Raw genomic sequence first — 15,761 nt, 5'->3', positions numbered from 1 at the left:
TAGAATCAATTTTTTCAAAAGCTATATTAGTCTTATGAAAAAATTTTGTTCTATACTTCCACCCGGGAAAAAGAGATTGGCCATATATGGATTTTGTCTGATCATGTCTTACCAAGTATAGTCATATATTATATAATATGATAATTAAATAAAATCATATGATATCATATATGTGATTTTATTTAATTATCATATTATTATATTATATATAACTATATTTGGCAAAATATGCTAATCTAACTAAAATTATAGTCTATAATTGTTTTATCAAAATTAAACTTATATAATTAAACTATATTATTACTTATTACATAATTAAACTATATTATTACTTATTACATAATTAAACTATATTATTACTTATTACATAATTAAACTATATTTTTACTTATTACATAATTAAACTATATTATTACTTATTACATAATTAAACTATATTATTACTTATTACATAATTAAACTATATTATTACTTATTACATAATTAAACTATATTTTTTTCATATAATTAAACTATATTATTTTTAATTTTACAAATATTATTATATAATTGATATCAATTAGCATGGACCTCTATAAAATCGTCTACCAAAGTTGTAGTTGGCAAATCCTGTAAAATTGTATTAGAATATATTGTTTGTGTTAATTATATCATTTTATTTATATTATTCCGTTATATAAAGTTTTAAAATATATCAAATTTTATAAAATAAAAGAACTAAAAAAATTTTTACATATTATCTTCAATGAATCATATAAATTGATTTGCTATTGATGTCCTCTAATAGAATATTAGCGGAATATTAAATTGCAAAAATAAAATATCCATTAGATTAAGCATGTAATTAAAAAGACGAATTAATAATTATTAATTATTCATAATTCTATATTGTCAAAATTATTTTGTTATATAAGAATCTGAAGGAGAAAATTTATCTCTATTTGAAATTTTATTTAAAAACCTAAGAAATTAGTGTCTAAAAATATCAAGAAAATGTTTTAAAAAAAATTAGTTTTATATAATTATATTTGTTAGAACAAAAAATAAACTTATCTGCTCTGTATATCATACAGTTTCTCTCTTGTGTCTTGTTTTCGTGTTTATAAAATATGTATATAAAATACAAGAAGTTAGCAAAGAAAAAAATGTAATTCCTTCTCTTTTATTTATGCAACCTGCATGTTAATCGTTTTATAAAAGTATTAATAAGATTCAATGGATATGAATAAGCAAATTAAGTATAATGACAGTAAATCTAAGGATATAGATAAAATGAAAAGAAAAGAAACTGAAATAACTAAATAGAAAAATAATAGAATAAATCAATCACAAAATTTAGCAGAAAAATTTGGTCAAAGACAATCTGATTTTCAGTTAATATGTAAACTTACTGGGAAAATTATATGGTGGTATGGTCACTGGTGGAAATGGCACGAGAGTCGGTCTTGGCACGAGAGCCGGTCTTTGCCAAATCATGGGCTCTTGTATTCTGTACATTTGCGTCGGTCTAGGAAAACACTGGAGCGAATACTTTGAATAAGTTCTGTGATCTAAATACTCATTGAATTCACTTAATGTTGAATCAATATTGAGCGATTCAAGCGTTTTAGAAAAAGATGTTTTAATCAAATAATATATATTGAGTTTTCTCAATATTAGTTACTTACTGTACGAATATCATAAAAGTTATATGAGGGAAAATATTGAGCATCCGGTTTACGTGACTGATTTCTTCCAGATGAAATATTATTCTCATCAAAATCTTGCTTCCTTTTTGTGCCTGTATTTAAAGACAAACTACTGCTTCTAAAATATTTTAAAAAATTATTTTTTTATCTCCACTATATCTAACAAAAATGTTTTAAAACTTAATCATATAACTCTATTATAATATAACCAAGACATTTTGCTTAAAATAACAAAAAATTGTAGCGATACTTTTCTAATCACACAATTTTTAAACTAAATTAATAAGTATACAAAATAGTCTACAAACTGGAAACACTTAAGAACATATATTTATTAGAACTTTTTTTTATTAAGCTCTTTGAATTTTCTCTCTGATTTTAAATTTTATTAATATTTTTTTATTTTCTCGCTTCTATCGTTTCTTTTAGACCTGTTACCTACGAGATTTACTCTTAAGGGAAAATGTTATCCCACTATTACAACATGATAAACTTCTAGTTTTCTTTTCATTTCTACTTCTATCTTTTTCACTTCTCTTTGTCGAATTACTTTGATTTTTAGAATATAATAAAAGTTTGAAATTTTATTTTTCACATAGTGTATTTTCCATTCACTTGAATAATTTTTTTAAATATTGATCTTATTATTTAAAAATTTATTACACATATATATAGAGAGAGCTCATTATTTACTGATAGGTTATAATTAAACTGACCGGTCACTCCTATGCTTCTTATATGGTCGTTCATCTCGAGAACAGCTTGAGTTGTGCGATCTGGAATTACTATATCAATCTTTGTTATTATATGCAGTACAAAGTATTGCACTGCTAAATTTATTATATGTAAATATGTATTTCCATTTTCATATATTAAAAGATATTATATATACGTTATTAAGCTCTTTGAATTTTCCCCCTGATTTTAAGTTTTATTAATATTTTTATATTTTCTCGCTTCTATCATTTCTTTTAGACCTGTTATCTGCGATATTTATTCCTAAGGGAAAATGTTATCCCACTATTACAACGTGATAAATTTCTAGTTTTCTTTTCATTTCTACTCCTATCTTTTTCACTTCTCTTTGTCGAACTACTTTGATTTTTAGAACATAATAAAAGTTTGAAATTTTATATTTCACATAATGTATTTTCTATTCACTTGATTAATTTTTTAAAATATTGATCTTATTATTTAAAAATTTATTACACACATATATAGAGAGAGCTCATTATTTACTGATAGGTTATAATTAAACTGACCGGTCACTCCTATGCTTCTTATATGGTCGTTCATCTCGAGAACAGCTTGAGTTGTGCGATCTGGAATTACTATATCAATCTTTGTTATTATATGCAGTACAAAGTATTGCACTGCTAAATTTATTATATGTAAATATGTATTTCCATTTTCATATATTAAAAGATATTATATATACGTTATTAAGCTCTTTGAATTTTCCCCCTGATTTTAAGTTTTATTAATATTTTTATATTTTCTCGCTTCTATCATTTCTTTTAGACCTGTTATCTGCGATATTTATTCCTAAGGGAAAATGTTATCCCACTATTACAACGTGATAAATTTCTAGTTTTCTTTTCATTTCTACTCCTATCTTTTTCACTTCTCTTTGTCGAACTACTTTGATTTTTAGAACATAATAAAAGTTTGAAATTTTATATTTCACATAATGTATTTTCTATTCACTTGATTAATTTTTTAAAATATTGATCTTATTATTTAAAAATTTATTACACACATATATATAGAGAGCTTATTATTTACTGATAGATTATAATTAAACTGACCGGTCACTCCTATGCTTCTTATATGGTCGTTCATCTCGAGAACAGCTTGAGTTGTGCGATCTGGAATTACTATATCAATCTTTGTTATTATATGCAGTACAAAGTATTGCACTGCTAAATTTATTATATGTAAATATGTATTTCCATTTTCATATATTAAAAGATATTATATATACGTTATTAAGCTCTTTGAATTTTCCCCCTGATTTTAAGTTTTATTAATATTTTTATATTTTCTCGCTTCTATCATTTCTTTTAGACCTGTTATCTGCGATATTTATTCCTAAGGGAAAATGTTATCCCACTATTACAACGTGATAAATTTCTAGTTTTCTTTTCATTTCTACTCCTATCTTTTTCACTTCTCTTTGTCGAACTACTTTGATTTTTAGAACATAATAAAAGTTTGAAATTTTATATTTCACATAATGTATTTTCTATTCACTTGATTAATTTTTTAAAATATTGATCTTATTATTTAAAAATTTATTACACACATATATATAGAGAGCTTATTATTTACTGATAGATTATAATTAAACTGACCGGTCACTCCTATGCTTCTTATATGGTCGTTCATCTCGAGAACAGCTTGAGTTGTGCGATCTGGAATTACTATATCAATCTTTGTTATTATATGCAGTACAAAGTATTGCACTGCTAAATTTATTATATGTAAATATGTATTTCCATTTTCATATATTAAAAGATATTATATATACGTTATTAAGCTCTTTGAATTTTCCCCCTGATTTTAAGTTTTATTAATATTTTTATATTTTCTCGCTTCTATCATTTCTTTTAGACCTGTTATCTGCGATATTTATTCCTAAGGGAAAATGTTATCCCACTATTACAACGTGATAAATTTCTAGTTTTCTTTTCATTTCTACTCCTATCTTTTTCACTTCTCTTTGTCGAACTACTTTGATTTTTAGAACATAATAAAAGTTTGAAATTTTATATTTCACATAGTGTATTTTCTATTCACTTGATTAATTTTTTAAAATATTGATCTTATTATTTAAAAATTTATTACACACATATATATAGAGAGCTTATTATTTACTGATAGATTATAATTAAACTGACCTGTCACTCCTATGCTTCTTATATGGTCGTTCATCTCGAGAACAGCTTGAGTTGTGCGATCTGGAATTACTATATCAATCTTTGTTATTATATGCAGTACAAAGTATTGCACTGCTAAATTTATTATATGTAAATATGTATTTCCATTTTCATATATTAAAAGATATTATATATACGTTATTAAGCTCTTTGAATTTTCCCCCTGATTTTAAGTTTTATTAATATTTTTATATTTTCTCGCTTCTATCATTTCTTTTAGACCTGTTATCTGCGATATTTATTCCTAAGGGAAAATGTTATCCCACTATTACAACGTGATAAATTTCTAGATTTCTTTTCATTTCTACTCCTATCTTTTTCACTTCTCTTTGTCGAACTACTTTGATTTTTAGAACATAATAAAAGTTTGAAATTTTATATTTCACATAATGTATTTTCTATTCACTTGATTAATTTTTTAAAATATTGATCTTATTATTTAAAAATTTATTACACACATATATATAGAGAGCTTATTATTTACTGATAGATTTTAATTAAACTGACCTGTCACTCCTATGCTTCTTATATGGTCGTTCATCTCGAGAACAGCTTGAGTTGTGCGATCTGGAATTACTATATCAATCTTTGTTATTATATGCAGTACAAAGTATTGCACTGCTAAACTTATTATATGTTAATATGTATTTCCATTTTCATATATTAAAAGATATTATATGTACGTTATTAAGCTCTTTGAATTTTCTCTCTGATTTTAAGTTTTATTAATATTTTTATATTTTCTCGCTTCTATCATTTCTTTTAGACCTGTTATCTGCGATATTTATTCCTAAGGGAAAATGTTATCCCACTATTACAACGTGATAAATTTCTAGTTTTTTTTTCATTTCTTCTCGTATCTTTTTCACTTCTCATTGTCGAATTACTTTGATTTTTAGAATATAATAAAAGTTTGAAATTTTATATTTCACATAGTGTATTTTCCATTCACTTGATTAATTTTTTAAAATATTGATCTTATTATTTAAAAATTTATTACACACATATATATAGAGAGCTCATTATTTACTGATAGATTATAATTAAACTGACCTGTCACTCCTATGCTTCTTATATGGTCGTTTATCTCGAGGACAGCTTGAGTTGTGCGATCTGGAATTACTATATCAATCTTTGTTATTATATGCAGTACGAAGTATTGCCACTGTTAAATTTATTATATGTAAATATGTATTTCCATTTTCATATATTAAAAGATATTATATAACATTTCTATATTTGAATATAAATAGAATTTCTTTCAATTTCATGTATTATGTTGTATTAATTTTTTGTACATAAATAATAAGAAAACAAGACATATATATGTACTAAGCCAACTACAAGACGAACATTTATTATAAAATTCTTAAAATATTTTCTTACTATCAAATTTTTCTTTATAAAAAATGTGTATTCTTTATAAAACAACTAATTTTAGTTTAATTGTAAGTAAAAGTAATACTTTAGCAGTGGCAATTGATTCAACAATGAATTACAATATTATTACAATGTTAATTAAATCGAGATCACAATAATATTATGAATTACAATTTTATTATATCAATATTGTGATATTTAGAAAAAATTATTAATTACAATTTTTTTGATATAATAAAATTCTAATTAATAATTTTTTCTAAATATCACAATATTGATTTATATTTTTTAAATATAACATATTCAATAAGCGATAAAATAAAGGAACATATTTGTTTGACTTATTAAATATCTTATATTTATTATTTATTAATCAACTTTATATCTGTTGTAGGCAAATGATTATTTTAGGAAAATAGCTTTTGACTAGGCAAATGGTTATCTGGCTGTACTGTCAGCCTTGATAGTTTCTGCGCTCTCAAGTTTTATTATATTTTTCTATGGGGACGGGGCGAAGCCCCTATGCTTAGATGGGAATCTAAGCGTTCTTTTCCAAGATGTACTTTTTAGTACGTACACGCCAGATAACATTTGCCTGGTCAAAAGCTATTTTCCTAAAATAACCATTTGCGTACGACATATCCATAACATATCCAACTCGGGAAAAAAACCCATATAAAATTGACCATATATGGATTTTGTCAATATTTGAGCATATCTTGCCAAATATAGTTATATATGATAATATGATAATTAAATAAAATCATATGATACCATATATGATTTTATTTAATTATCATATAATATCATATATAACTATATTTGACTATACTTGGTAAGATTATAATTAAATTTAGAAAAAGCTTCAATTACATAATATGTATATATAAATATATGTATCTGTAATACTTATAATTATCTCTCTCTTTCTCTCTCTCTCTCTCTCTCTCTCTCTCTCTCTCTCTCTCTCTCTCTCTCTCTCTCTCATCTAAATTAATTATACATATGAAATATTTTCTTATTTAGAACTTACCTGTTATAATAAATAAACTTGTTTATCAAGTTAAAATAATTTTTTGCTTCTCTTTAATATCTATATTAATTGTATAATTAAAACTTCGTAGCAGATAAGCTCTGGAGAAAAAAACATTGTATTAATAGTACGTGTGTATACACGTACAATTAATATACAATGTTTTTTTCTCTAGAGCTTACTTGTTACGAAGAGTTTACCTGTTTATGTCCAGTTAAAAAAAATTTTGCTGTTATCAATGAATTTATACCCTATCAGCACACATGTTCAAAAGATGTTTATAGGAGATCCATAGAATGTTAAAACATATTTTAATATCCTGTGAATCTCTTATTGACATCTTTTGAACACGTGTGCTGATAGAGTATATCATTGAATAATTTCCATTGCGTTCTTAAATGTTTCACTGCAAATTACATTCAAAATTATCAATTCATATTAATGTCTTTATATAAATAATGCTTTTCTCAAGGAGAGGAAAAATAACAAATGGATGAATATATATTATGATAATATATATATAGTACATACACATGTTATAATTATATTCAGAAGTTAATATTTATGAAGAAGAGTATATTATGAAATACAGATGAAAAAAATGTGATAAATTTTCAATGTTGAACAATTCAAGTAAAGGCGTTTTAATTTTTATTATTTGTATTATCAGTTTTCTCAATATTATATTACACTTACCATGTAGTTGTCATAAACGTTATATAAAGGAGAACATTGCAGTTTGTGACCAATTCTGAATGCGATAATGACATTCGATCGTCCGATTCATATAATCGGCCTCTTTCAAATGAAAATTTATTTTGTTGTCTTGCTTTTGTGTTTTGCTTTTATATTTTAGCTCTATGTTGAAATCAAATTACTTCTGTTACTAAAATACAAAAAAAAATTATTTTTCATCTTCATTATATTAAAAAAATATTTTAGAACTACACTGTACTTATTTTTATAAAAGAGATATTGTTGTATTAAATTTCCAAATATAATAAAACAGGGGTGTATGTAGTTGAGGGTGACATTAGTCCAGACACGCTGTAACAATCATCCATCCATGGCAGTGGCTGTCGTATTCTGTGTAAAACATTCACATCTTTCAGCCTGAAAACCGACTGGTTATTGCCTATGCATGCAATACTCACAGTGCTAAGATGGAAAAATCTGTATGGATATAGCACAGTGTGACTCCAAAGCAATGCAGATTTAATATTTTGTGTTATTAACATAGGCGCCGACTTGGGAAAAATATTGGGGGAGGCAAGAGACAAACATTTTAAATGATTACTTTTTTATATAATCTTTGTAGTACTTAGATGGACAAAAGTAAGAAAAAAATGTACATTATGATAATGAAAAGTTTGTACGACGAATTTCGATTAATAAACTCATTAGCAATAGCATTTAAATCTAACTTCATTGCCTTTTCCATATGTATGTACATGTAAAATGCTTAAAGAATTGTTGAGATTGTGTCATAGTAGTAGCGTGTGAACAAAGAGTTTTTCTTGCCATAATTAAAAATTAGTTTAATTATTATTTGTTTAGGCACTGCCCCCTTAATAAAATTATTGGGGAGAGGGGAAGTGCTCTGCCCCCCCCCGAAATCGGCGCCTATTAATAACTTATTAATATATAAATTCAATAATTTTCTATATTATTTTCCTTCTTTTTAATATCTATATTAATTATACATATATGTATATATATAATTAGTATAGATATTAGAAAGAAGGAGAGTAATATAGAAAATTGAATATATGCAGACTCTCTCTATAGATCGAGTCCAAATTTAAATTAGATAAACATATAAATAAACATTTGTAATAGTAATCGTTTTCTGTAGATTAATTCGACCGATTGTTTGTCTAATGTCTTTCCTATCTCAACAATTACATACATAAATGTCTAACAATAAATAATATTCTATGCAGGATATATATAAGCAATACTCTGTACATTTAAAAAAAATACATGTATGTTTAATTAATATAGAATGTTTTCTTACCCATTTTCTTATCCAGAAAATGACCTATTATGTAAAGCTTATTTATCCAGTTAAAAAATCTTTTGCTATTTACCAATTAATAATTTCCATTTTATTCTTAAATGTTTCACTGCAAATTATATTCAGAATCATTAATTTAGTTCATATTAATGTCTTTATGTCAATGATGCTTTTCTCAAGGAGAAGAAAAGTAACAATGGATGAATATAATATATACTACAATAATATATATAAATATAATATATACACATCAAAGTTATAATTATATTCAAAAGTCAATATCAATAAAGAAAGGTATATTATCAATAAAAATATATGAGATGTAGATGATAAAAATATAATAAAGATTATAAATGGACAAAAATAAAAAGAGATTACAAAATATAGACTATATAATATAAAACAGTATATAAAGTAAAATAGAATGGTAGAGCAAATAATCCCTTGGCAATAAAAAAAAAATCTATACTAATTGCCGCACTAGATACATATGTCATCAATGGTTTGATATTGTATATGATTAAAATGTTAATTATTGATTTTTCTTTGAAAGTCCATATTTATATCTAACCCATACATAGTTTTTTCTTTCTGTGCTGCAACTCATTAAAAAATGTCGTTAGAAGTTACCTTACAATTTAGAAATTTCCTCAAATGTTTAGAAAATATTCTTTACTGTATAATTTTTAATTTTCTTAATAATGGTCGTAGTAATACGTGCTACTTGGGATGTAAACTCTAATACTCGATCTATATCAGGGAATGTATAAACAGTACTTTATATGTTTTAGAAAATATGCTTAAATATTAAATATATAGAGAATATAACATTTAAGAAAAAAATGTTTTATACAAAAGTTTGACTTTGCAGAGGATAAAATGGTGCCACTGATTGAAATAAATAATTTGATTTCGGACTTTTTTGGCGTAACCCGAGATGCACTATTTAGAGGCATAGTCCTAGAATTTAATTTTTTAGTTTTTAATTTTCGTACTCTTCAGTTCATGATTTTCATTTTCTTACTCTTACTGTAAACTTTTGATTATTTTGTAAACTATTTTGCATGTGTAGTATGTCCGAATCCAAGTAAATTTATGTGACAGCATTGTGAAATAAATTATGATTACAATTATGAAAAATAAATTACGATATATTTTAACATAAAAATTAGTTTTTACTTGGAGATGCCTATGCAGCTTTCGGATCATGATTATGTACCCATATTGAACAATCTTAACATGATTACGCTTGCGAAGAGGAGATATATGCATGATATGTTATTTCTCTTTAAAATAATAAATGGATTCACAGTCTCCCCGGAATTACTTGAGAGAATAAATTTTCATATTCCAGTGAGATCTATCAGATCTAGTAGGATCTTGCTTGAGACGTACCATCGTACATCATATGCGAGGTTTTCATTTATAAACCGGCCTGCTATGCGTAGCAATGAATTATCCAACAATATAGACTTCTTTAACCCATACTTAAACTCATTCAAACAATCTCTTCTTAAGCTATTATTCTAATTGTTTTTTTTCTTTTCTTTATGTTCTTTATTCTTTCTTCTTTTGTTTATATTTTTTACTTTTTGTTCTGTCTTTGATGTATTATATACTACTGTACCAAAGGAACTTGCTTCCCGTTTAAGAAATAAATAAATAAATAAATAAAACATAAAAGTAGCTATAACTCGGAAACGACTTATTTCCGGACCTACGTTTATATAGCTTTTTTGTTTCTTTTTTGGTCCCAAATTACATGCCGAAGTACTGCGGGCGATTTCCCGGATACCTTGTATATATATAATGTTATTAATATATATATTAATAACATTAATTATATATATATGTAGATAAATATATATATATATATATAATTATATATATATATATATATATACATATGTTGAGTATTGTTTATATATTTGTATATTAGATTAATGGAAAAGTGCTTTTGTTTTTCAACATTAATTAAAATTTGTTAAAAGACAAAAACACTTTCCCATCAATCTAATATACAAATATATAAACAATACTCTCTATATAAGCAATACTCAATATATAATACATACAATATATACAATACATCAAATATAACTATAGTTATAATTGAGTAAATTTGTATATATTATATGTATAACAATTCGGAGCTTTTCAGCAAGACACAATGTCCACTAGTATGAGTGAGACACACTGATGTATTCTCTCTTCCATGAGTTTATAATTTCCTGGACACCTTGTATATATATAATGTTATTAATATATATATATATATATATATTAATAACATTAATTATATATATGTAGATAAATATATATATAATTATATATATATATATATATATATATATATACACATATGTTAAGTCTTGTTTATATATTTGTATATTAGATTAATGGAAAAGTGTTTTTGTTTTTTAACATTAATTAAAATTTGTTAAAAGACAAAAACACTTTCCCATCAATCTAATATACAAATATATAAACAATACTCTCTATATAAGCAATACTCAATATATAATACATATAATATATACAATACATCAAATATAACTATAGTTATAATTGACTAAATTTGTATATATTATATGTATAACGATTTGGAGCTTTCTAGCAAGACACAATGTTCACTAGTGTGAGTGAGACACATTGATGTATTCTCTCTCCCATGAGTTTATAATTTCCTGGACACCTTGTATATATATAATGTTATTAATATATATATATATATATATACATATGTTAAGTCTTGTTTATATATTTGTATATTAGATTAATGGAAAAGTATTTTTGTTTTTTAACATTAATTAAAATTTGTTAAAAGACAAAAATACTTTCCCATCAATCTAATATACAAATATATAAACAATACTCTCTATATAAGCAATACTCAATATATAATACATATAATATATACAATACATCAAATATAACTATAGTTATAATTGACTAAATTTGTATATATTATATGTATAACGATTCGGAGCTTTCTAGCAAGACACAATGTCCACTAGTGTGAGTGAGACACATTGATGTATTCTCTCTCCCATGAGTTTATAATTTACTCATACTTTTATAATTAGATAATTTTATCTCATTTTTAATAAATACCTATACTAAGTAATTATTTTATGTGTAGATTTACCTTTTGCAGATGTCAATGCTTTCCAATTGTTTCTCTAAAACTACCAACATATTATAGTCCAATTATTTTATTTTCAACATTTATATGTTATTATATTTTAATTTATATATATACCATTGTAATCTCAATATATATTTAGATTAATAAAATAGATTAAAAAATCCTCTATGTAGTTAATAAAAATATTCTCACTATCTATTTGCAATTATTTTCTTTATATTTATTTATATCATAATATTTTACTTCAAAACAATTGATAACTTTTTTGTATAAATTTTATACAAATAACATTAAATTATTAAATTAATTAATATCATATAAATTATTAATAAAACACAATAACAATTTTTAAATTGCTTATTTTTATGAGAATTTTTATAAAAATAATGCAAAATACCTAAGTTTTGCAGGACTTTACTTCCATCTTGTACTGTTTTTAAATTTTTCCACATTGGATGAGATCCTTCATCTATATTTAATCACATTTTTTTCAGTTAGCTGATTGCATACATCATGCATTTGTTACTTTTTATTATATTTTTTAATTATATAATACTATGTAATTATGTTAATCATTCAATATGTCCTAATATACTTTATAGTTCTAAGTATCATAAAAAAATGGGATAATACCTTTCCTTCTTGGAATAATTATATTTTCAGGATTTATATCTGTTTCTATTTTCCTTGATGTAGTTTGTTTCCTTTGACAAATGTTTGTATTGAAAATCTTTATTTTAATTCTATATAGCTCCTTTTCATCAATGATTTTATCTTCATTAGATGCCAATCTAACATTAAAAGAATTTCAAAAATATTACATGAATTTTACTTTTCAATAAGACATTCTTTAGGAAAAACTTAAATTCATATCACAGTTACATTTTTCAAAATAATATTACAGTTTACTACTTTATATTTTATATACTTTCATAGTAAAATATACTATTTATATTTATATTTATTAATTGTAACAAATATATATATTTTTATAAAAAAGATATTGTTATATCAAATTGTTTTATGCTATTAATATAATAATTTAATAATATTAATTTAATAATTTAATAATTTTCTATATTACTTCTCAAAATATTTATAATCATTAGTTCTTCGTGCCGGACTAAAACTCTTGCTTCGTCGTAAAGTATGCTGCTTCATTTGTTTGTTATTCATTTTTAACTTTTTAGCTGCCCATTTGTTTTCAAACTCTTGTATCATCTTAGCTTTTCGTTCTTCGTGTTGTTTTATCAACTTTTGTGTTCTCTTCCATTTCCTTCTGACTTCTTCTAACCTTTCTTCTATGTTTATTTTTTTCTTGTACGGGAATAATGTAGATAGGGCCATTTTTAATTTTTTTTTATTATTTTAAATAAAACTACAAATTCTAAAACCAATTTAAAAAATATTAATATATGCGGTAGAATCATTATAATAACATAAAAATAACTTAAAATACGTCATATCACATTTGAAGACACGTAACATTTTTTTAATTTTTAATGACTTTTAATTAAATAGTGAATAATATATACATATTAGATATTATATTTTTAGTGTATTTGGCATTTATATTACTTAAACTTAATAAAAAAATATAATATTTATAATATTTTATTTTTTTGTAAATGACCCTATTTTTTATAATTTTTATAACGTTCCAAAAACGTCATTGTTAGCGCTGTAAAAAAATACTAATTCCTGTATTTATATAATAATATATTTTTTGCACAAAAAAAAATAAATAAAACTGATTAATAATTTTATTTTGTTATAGAAGCATTAATGTGGTTTCTTTCAACACCATAGAGATATAAAGCATGCGAAAAAGCCGAAAATGTGACGCCAAAATAAAAAGAGAGCGCTGCATATGGGACACCATGGTCTTTGTCTAATAGCGCATGCGCAACCTGACTAACTGACACAAGTTCCCCTCTAATCTGTTAGATATAAGGGCTTCTGCCCACAGGACGCGGAAACGATTGCCACGTGGCAAAAGGCGACACAGTAGCTAATTATTTTATATCTTTTCCATAAGAGCAAAAGATTGATTGGCTACCGCATCGCTTTTTACCGCGCGGCAAGCGCTTCCGCGTCCTGTGGGCAGAAGCCCTATTTGTAAGTAGAAGGTTACAAGTAGCATAGACAAAGGACACAAGGGCCTATATGCAGTGTTCTCTTTCTATTTCTCCGTCACACCCACTTACGAGCTAGCATAGCACTCGCGTGCTCTATATTTAATATCTCTACACAATCAAATATCTACTGTATCTGCGCAACTTTTTTTTTTAATAAAAGCATGTAATTTTTTAACATTTTTTACTTTAGTTCTTTTCATTATCATATATATATCTAAAAAAATATTCATTTTATCAATCTTTTTATTGTATAATAAACTGTAAAAATAAAATGCTGCGTAAATGCTACTTGTTCAATAATAAGACTACATTTATGAAGAGAAAAACAAGCGATACAAATCACGTAGATCACAGTAAACAATAAATACATGGGAATGCACAATTGTTTTTTCTTTTGCGTTTCTTTTTCATTTCTTATCAAATTTATTAATTCTTCGTTGTTGAAGATTCTTGCTCAAATTATTCAATTATATTTATTAAAATATAGCGTCGAATTGAAATGTTGATATCTTGCAGCGTATTTCTATTCATCGTGCTACACAAGTTTAGAAAATTAATTTTATTGAATTTTTTTATGTTTTATTTTATCATTTTATAAAATATGTTTTAATTTTACCTGAATTGATTTTGGTGCTTAAGACAAACTTTTTTAAAACTATTAAAGTTCACTATACTGTTAACACACGTGGCGTGTACTACGGCTTCTATTAGAAAGAAATCTGAGAGAGGCTGAGGCTGACCTTTGAGCGAAAGGGCCGCCGCACACATTTTTTCAGAATGCATAATGCATATAAGGAATTCGATTGGTTGAATTCCTTATGCATGTGTTTATAGACCAATCAGTTTTCTTATGTATTTGTGTTATGCGTTATGTAAAAGTGTATAACGCACATACATAAGGAATTCGATTGGTTGAATTCTTTATGCAAGTGCTTATAGACCAATCAGTTTTCTTATGCATTTGTGTTATGCGTTATGGAAAAGTGTGTGCTACGTGTGGCCTTTAGTCTTTTTACATTATTTACGATATTTATAATAGTTGGAATAGTCTTTTAATATATATACAATAATATATATAATAAACTGATGAACAATAGAATTTGTTTTTGTAATATAAATTTTTGACGTAAATGTAAATCTATTTCACGATTGGCTGAAAGGATATTACCCATTATAAAAGTAAATTTTTACGAGCCGCTGAAACCGATTGTTTGAGCGACAAAAAGGATCACGTGACTAAAAATGACGAATTGATATCATTATTTTTGGTCACGTGGTCCCGTTTTGTCACTCAAGCAATCGGTTTCAGGGGCTCGTGAAAATTTATCTTAATAGTCAAAATGCCCTCACCCCTCACTCCGTTTTTCAAAGGAAACCTATTTAGGACTTATTTGTATACTGAAAAAAGTAAATTCTAT

General features: G+C 24.9%; 1 protein-coding gene across 1 annotated transcript; it reads right to left on the bottom strand.

The window, feature by feature from the left end:
• Positions 1-559: 559 nt before the first annotated feature.
• Positions 560-15,095, bottom strand: LOC140672036 (uncharacterized). Its single transcript, XM_072903830.1, has 16 exons — positions 14,960-15,095; positions 14,413-14,878; positions 13,290-13,886; positions 12,839-12,996; positions 12,603-12,674; positions 12,206-12,245; positions 5,681-5,749; positions 5,135-5,203; positions 4,589-4,657; positions 4,043-4,111; positions 3,497-3,556; positions 2,951-3,019; positions 2,405-2,473; positions 1,668-1,806; positions 1,392-1,518; positions 560-609 (listed from the first exon to the last, which is right to left on the bottom strand). Exons 3-16 carry the CDS (start codon positions 13,550-13,552, stop codon positions 560-562), a joined length of 1,323 nt encoding a protein of 440 aa, XP_072759931.1. The 5' UTR covers positions 13,553-13,886; positions 14,413-14,878; positions 14,960-15,095.
• Positions 15,096-15,761: the final 666 nt, after the last annotated feature.

This window comes from Anoplolepis gracilipes, chromosome 12 (genome assembly GCF_047496725.1).
Source record: "Anoplolepis gracilipes chromosome 12, ASM4749672v1, whole genome shotgun sequence".
NCBI classification, from domain to species: domain Eukaryota; kingdom Metazoa; phylum Arthropoda; class Insecta; order Hymenoptera; family Formicidae; genus Anoplolepis; species Anoplolepis gracilipes.
This window is presented reverse-complemented; position numbering and strand designations above follow the sequence as displayed.

What these genes read in the sequence shown, in the direction of transcription:
- LOC140672036 (XM_072903830.1), bottom strand. Translation starts at nt 13,552, where the DNA reads ATGGCCCTATCTACATTATTCCCGTACAAGAAAAAAATAAACATAGAA. An exon ending in AAGAAGCATAGGAGTGACCG is followed by an intron (nt 3,020 to 3,496) that starts GTCAGTTTAATT and finishes AGATTGATATAG; the next exon opens with TAATTCCAGATCGCACAACT. An exon ending in ACCACCATATAATTTTCCCA is followed by an intron (nt 610 to 1,391) that starts GTAAGTTTACAT and finishes ACAATTTTACAG; the next exon opens with GATTTGCCAACTACAACTTT.